The sequence below is a fragment of the Salvelinus alpinus genome, chromosome 34 (assembly GCF_045679555.1).
Source record: "Salvelinus alpinus chromosome 34, SLU_Salpinus.1, whole genome shotgun sequence".
Lineage (NCBI taxonomy): Eukaryota > Metazoa > Chordata > Actinopteri > Salmoniformes > Salmonidae > Salvelinus > Salvelinus alpinus.
In genome coordinates, this window is record NC_092119.1 from 4,179,324 (window position 1) to 4,186,101 (window position 6,778).

General features: G+C 47.5%; 1 protein-coding gene across 2 annotated transcripts in view; it reads left to right on the plus strand.

Annotated features, from left to right (window-relative positions):
- The first annotated feature begins 3,241 nt into the window (after positions 1 to 3,241).
- Positions 3,242 to 6,778, plus strand: part of ccdc28a (coiled-coil domain containing 28A) — a 10,246-nt gene continuing 6,709 nt past the window's right edge. Inside the window, exons 1-4 of one of the 2 annotated variants that reach the window (XM_071382162.1) lie at positions 3,242 to 3,402; positions 3,914 to 4,135; positions 4,300 to 4,466; positions 5,966 to 6,120. In XM_071382162.1, the coding sequence (XP_071238263.1) occupies positions 3,981 to 4,135; positions 4,300 to 4,466; positions 5,966 to 6,120 (477 nt within the window). In that variant the 5' untranslated portion in view covers positions 3,242 to 3,402; positions 3,914 to 3,980. The remainder of the gene's footprint in view (positions 3,403 to 3,913; positions 4,136 to 4,299; positions 4,467 to 5,965; positions 6,121 to 6,778) is intronic. The other variant, XM_071382163.1, reaches the window with a different exon arrangement.

The following is a 6,778-nucleotide window of genomic DNA, read 5'->3' on the forward strand; positions in this document are numbered from 1 at the left end:
CCCAACAGTATATCTCCAAATGAGGATCCTGACTAGGTAGACTTTTATATGCGATGCGGTTTGACTCAGCTGGTAAAATGAAACTGTACCACCACCTGCTGGACGGATAGTAGTCATTACTTGGTCATGATAGACCGACTCGAATATGGTGGTATATTCGGACTGATTTGACAACAACGTCATCAGACATGTTTAGTCTCAGTTAATTTAAAAAACTTACTGTACCAGCTTTGTTAGTTTATTTAGGATGTGAAACATTCTTATTCGGCTGAAGTCGAGACATTCATATTTAGCAGAAGTCGAGCCGAGGAGAGAAGCCACTGAAGACTGCTGGAACGTAAACTAAAAAAGGGTTTGGCGTCATGACATCAAATACCAGGAAGTTTAAAAAGTTAGCAGCATCAAAGATGGTCTATTATATTGACAAGAAATTTGAGTGACCGCTCTAACAATGGAAATACACGTCCTCGACGATGGAAGGCAGGCGGCAGGAGGCGAGATCAGATGGGACCATTCTGGCCAATGATAGGGCAGATACGCGTTTGATCAGGCCACAGAGATAGATAGACGACTAATCTTTGCCATTGTAGTATCTGTGACAGCTTGGTCAGTGCCATTGAGGCTATCTCCATTTTAAAGTAGTACATTTTCTTTTTCTTCATTGGCTGACTGCTCCCAACTCATTTGAATCACCGCCAACTTGACTACTTTAAAATGGTGGAAGCCCTCAATGGCAATGTCTATGCTAGAATGGATTATGTCCATATTGAGACCTCATATCAATTACATTAAAAGGGCCTTTATTGGAATGGGAAACATATGTTAACATAAAGTAAGTGAATTAAACAATAAACAGAAGTGAGAAGAAACCAAAACAACATTAACACAAAAAGATTAGAAATGAACAGTAAACATTGCACTCAGAAAGGTTTCCAAAAGATAAAGTCATTACAAGTGTTATATTATCAGCTATCAGTTGTTTTAACAATGTGCCAATAGCTGTAGTATGAATAGCAGGGGGAAGATAAATAAACATTTTGGTTGCATATACAATGTTGTTTGCGCTCCAGTGGTTGCCCTTTTCTCATGGCAACGGGCCACAAATTGTTCTACCTTGACTGCACACTGCGGTATTTCACCTAACAGATATGGGAGTTTATTAATGTTATTATTTTATTGTCAAATTCTTTGTGTGTCTGTGTAATCTGAGGGAATGATGTGTCTCTAATATGGTCATACATTTGGCAGGACGTTCGTTAGGTAGCGCAGCTCGGTTTCCACGTCATTTTGTTTTCCAACATAAGTCAAATGTCACCACCAACCACTGAGTGCACCAAACATAAAGAACACCTTTTCTAATATTGAGTGAAAACAGTTCATATACTGTATGAAAAAGTACCTGATTAAATTAAAACACATTTTATTAAAAAAAACCTGACTATGACTGCTGAATATCTGTCAAAATAGCATGAAAAAACATTGTTCCTTCAGAGAACGATTGCTTTGTAAGGTTCAACCAAACCTTTTGTTGGTGTCTCCATTTTCTCAGAAAGGGGGACATTAGCAAATCTGAATAGATAAGGCCTGACAAAACACTAACTCTATATCCTGATGGTCTACATCCTGGGGTTTACATCCTGGGTATTACTGTCATCACCACAGCAGCTAGATAACTGTGTTCTACATCCTGGGGTTTACATCCTGGATATTACTGTCATCACCACAGCAGCTAGATAACTGTGTTCTACATCCTGGATATTACTGTCATCACCACAGCAGCTAGATAACTGTGTTCTACATCCTGGGGTTTACATCCTGGATATTACTGTCATCACCACAGCAGCTAGATAACTGTGTTCTACATCCTGGGGTTTACATCCTGGATATTACTGTCATCACCACAGCAGCTAGATAACTGTGTTCTACATCCTGGGGTTTACATCCTGGGTATTACTGTCATCACCACAGCAGATAGATAACTGTGTTCTACATCCTGGGGTTTACATCCTGGATATTACTGTCATCACCACAGCAGCTAGATAACTGTGTTCTACATCCTGGGGTTTACATCCTGGATATTACTGTCATCACCACAGCAGCTAGATAACTGTGTTCTACATCCTGGGGTTTACATCCTGGGTATTACTGTCATCACCACAGCAGATAGATAACTGTGTTCTACATCCTGGGGTTTACATCCTGGGTATTACTGTCATCACCACAGCAGCTAGATAACTGTGTTCTACATCCTGGGGTTTACATCCTGGGTATTACTGTCATCACCACAGCAGATAGATAACTGTGTTCTACATCCTGGGGTTTACATCCTGGGTATTACTGTCATCACCACAGCAGCTAGATAACTGTGTTCTACATCCTGGGGTTTACATCCTGGGTATTACTGTCATCACCACAGCAGCTAGATAACTGTGTTCTACATCCTGGGGTTTACCCAGCACCTCCTCCAGTATTACTGTCATCAGCTGTAATACAGCCTGGAATCGAACCAAGGTCTATAGTGACGCCTCTAGCACTGAGATGCAGTGCCTTAGACCGCTGTTCCACTACATGCCTTTCTAATGCGTGGTGCTGTGAGCCACTGACCTGTGTGTTTCTCCTCAGACTCAGGCAGCAGCAGGTGGCTTCTAGGTTTTAGGACTACAAGCTGGCATGCTCTACTACCACAGACAGAGGGCGTAACCCAGACATGTCACAGGGGCTATAAAGATCAAGCATCCGTTTAGAACGTTTTCTCACCACCAAATATGGTAGTGAGAGGAAGTCCAGTCGCGGTAGTAGGAATGGATGGAACTAGCTGAAAATGAGCTGACATTCTGCTAATTTTCTCATCGATTAAACATCTGATCTCAATACATTTTTCTGCTTCCAAAACTATAATTTGTTACAAACACAGTGCACTAAGTTTTATAGATCCGACTCTTTGCCAAAATTGTAAAATATTGCTTTGTTTAGGAGTGCAAGGTCGAATTGAGTTAGTTCACACACACCCTTCACAGAGGAGGCGTTACCTAAAGGGAATATGCAAATACGTGCTACAACAAGCCAAAAGGATAAAACTAGCTCGTGTTTGGCTTTGCCCACCTCCTTGCTTGTTCTGCCCAATATGCTTACTTTGCTCCTACTGTAAACGACACAGATTAACTATTTTGGGTTAATTATGAATATATTTGTTTTTACCGGATGGGCACACATAACTCCTAGACGATTGTGCAGATTTATCGCCCTCTATCGGCTTAGCCATAATAATGATGACTTCGTGGCTGTGGTAACTAGTGACGACCGCAGTCAAGCTAAAACCAACACAACATATCAAACAGGTTTAAAATATGTTCACATCGAATGAACTAGCTACGAATAACTTCAACAACGAAGAAAATTGAGGTCTGTTGCTAGCTATATGTTATACAATCTGTGTAAGTTGTGTAGCTAAATCAGCTAGCGTAGTGAAGTTATTTAGGCTGATTTGATAGCAATGCTAACTAGGTTAGCTAGCTAACGTCGATAACACGACATTGTTTAGCTAGCTGCTTTGCTCTCGCTTTCAACAACTAGTTCAGCTATTGAAAACTAGAAATACGACGTTGCTTTCCATTTTATTTGCACTTTTCACTGAAACCACAAAGAGGCTTCCGGGTTTAGTTGGCACAGCGGCGCTGATAAGATACTAGTTCGCGTTAACTAGTAGGTAAACAAGACGAGACTTGGAAGGCCTCGCGATACTACTACTAGCTAACTAGTTAGCTATGGGTTTGGTCGTTTGGTTAACTAGCTGGACCCAACACTAGCAGACATGCCGTGTTGTTGTCAGTAGCTGACAGTTGCAACGTAAGCTAAGTTAGTGCTAGGTTGGGTTACTAAACTTGTCACCGTTATTGTTTGATTACTATCCTAGATATTTTCTGCAGGAGTGTCCAGTGCAGTGACTAACTACTAACTAGTGAACTACATATTATGATGCCATGGAGGATAGGAAGCTGAAGAGAAAGATTTCCAGGCCCTCCACCAACCAGGCCCCTGCCCCACCAACCAGCACCCGGAAGAACACAGCCTCTGGACGTCATCTGGGCTTCAGCCACATGGGTACACACTCCAGCCAGAAGGGGAAGAGCCGCAGGTAAGAACCATAATCATCTGGATGACTTGAACAGCTTTGAGGTGAAGTTCTTAATTTGTGTGTGTGTGTGTGTGTGTGTGTGTGTGTGTGTGTGTGTGTGTGTGTGTGTGTGTGTGTGTGTGTGTGTGTGTGTGTGTGTGTGTGTGTGTGTGTGTGTGTGTCAGGGGTGTGAAGGCCAGACAGCAGCAGGCTTCAGGCAGTAAGGCAGGCCAGGGCCAGGCGGACCCCATCCAGCACTCCTTCCTGACGGACGTCTCCGATGTGCAAGAGATGGAGAAAGGACTGCTGAGCCTTCTCAATGACTTCCACAATGGAAAACTACAGGCCTTTGGTGAGCTGTGTGTGTAAAACTACAGGCCTTTGGTGAGACCAGGGTTCCAGTGGCTCAGTGGATAAAAGTGTCTGCTGCTGAAAGAGCATATGACCTGTGTGTGTTAGTATGCAGGTGAAGTTTTACATAAAATAAACTCTCTTTTTATGCCCACCCTCTTCCCCCCCTCTCGCTCCCTATCCCCCCCCCCCCTCTCGCTCCCTATCCCCCCCCCCTCTCGCTCCCTATCCCCCCCCCCTCTCGCTCCCTATTCCCCCCTCTCGCTCCCTATTCCCCCCTCTCGCTCCCTATTACCCCCTCTCGCTCCCTATTCCCCCCCCTCTCGCTCCCTATTCCCCCCCCTCTCGCTCCCTATTCCCCCCCCTCTCGCTCCCTCATCCCTCCCCCCTCGCTCCCTCTTTCCCATCTCTCGCTCCCTCTTTCCCCCCCTCTCGCTCCCTCTTTCCCCCCCTCTCGCTCCCTCTTTCCCCCCCTCTCGCTCCCTCTTCCCCCCTCTCGCTCCCTCTTCCCCCCTCTCGCACCCTCTTCCCCGCCTCTCGCTCCCTCTCCCCCCCCCTCGCTCCCTCTTCCCCCCCTCTTGCTCCCTCTTCCCCCCCTCTTGCTCCCTCTTCCCCCCTCATCTCGCTCCCTCTTCCCCCCTCATCTCGCTCCCTCTTCCCCCCTCATCTCGCTCCCTCTTCCCCCCTCATCTCGCTCCCTCTTCCCCCCTCATCTCGCTCCCTCTCTCTCCCCCCTCTCGCTCCCTCTTCCCCCCCCCTCTCGCTCCCTCTCCCCCCCCCTCTCGCTCCCTCTTACCCCCCCCTCTCGCTCCCTCTTCCCCCCCCTCTCGCTCCCTCTTCCCCCCTCATCTCGCTCCCTCTTCCCCCACCCCTCTCGCTCCCTCTTCCCCCCCCTCTCGCTCCCTCTTCCCCCACCTCTCGCTCCCTCTTCCCCCCCTCTCGCTCCCTCTTCCCCCCCTCTCGCTCCCTCTTCCCCCCCTCTCGCTCCCTCTTCCCCCCCTCTTCCCCCCCTCGCTCCCTCTTCCCCCCCTCTTGCTCCCTCTTCCCCCCCTCTTGCTCCCTCTTCCCCCCTCATCTCGCTCCCTCTTCCCCCCTCATCTCGCTCCCTCTTCCCCCCTCATCTCGCTCCCTCTTCCCCCCTCATCTCGCTCCCTCTTCCCCCTCATCTCGCTCCCTCTTCCCCCCCTCTCGCTCCCTCTTCCCCCCCCCCCTCTCGCTCCCTCTTCCCCCCCCCCCCTCTCGCTCCCTCTTCACCCCCCCCCTCTCGCTCCCTCTTCCCCCCCTCTCGCTCCCTCTCCCCCCCCCCCCTCGCTCCCTCTTTCCCCTCATCTCGCTCCCTCTTCCCCCACCCCTCTCGCTCCCTCTCCCCCCCCCCCCCTCGCTCCCTCTTTTCCCCTCATCTCGCTCCCTCTTCCCCCACCCCTCTCGCTCCCTCTTCCCCCACCCCTCTCGCTCCCTCTTCCCCCCCTCTCGCTCCCGCTCTCTCCCTTCTCCCTCTAGGTAATGAGTGTTCTATAGATCAGATGGAACATGTGAGAGAGATGCAGGAGAAGTTGGCTCGGCTGCACTTTGACCTTTATGGGGAGGTGGACGAGATGCCTGAGGACCAACGGAAGACTGCCTGCGACTCGAACATGGACAAACTACTGCTCAACGTAAGATCTGGCAATAGCTTTTGTTAATGTACAGTGCCTTGCAAAAGTATTCAGACCGCTTTGTGTTACAAAGTGGGGTTACAATGGATTTAATTGTCCATTTTTGTCAACAATCTACTTAAATTACTCTGTCAAAGTGGAAGAACATTTTTTAAAGATAAATAAGAAATTATAACAAAAATCTTGTAGTTCCATAACTGTTCAGCTCCTTTGTTTAGGCAAGCCTACATTAGTTCAGGAGAAAAATGTGGCTTAACAAATCACATAATAAGTTACATGGACTCACTGTGTGAAGTAGTAGAGGTTGACAGGATTTTTGAATGACTACTCCTTCCTCTGTCCCCCATACATACATCATCTGTAAGGTCCCTCAGTCAAGTGTTGAATTTCAAGAACAGATTCAACGATAAAGACCAGGAAGCTTTTCAAAAGCTTCACAAAGAAAAGGCAGTGATTGGTAGATGGGTAACGACAACAACGAGACATTGAATATCTCTTTTTTTTTAAGCATGATCAAGTTAATAATTATTCTGTGGATGATGTATTAAACCACCCAGACACACAGATGTAGTCGTCCTTCTGAACTGAGCTGCAGGAGTGGAATGGAACTGCTCAGGGATGTTACCATGAGGCTATTGGTGATTTATAAACCATGAGG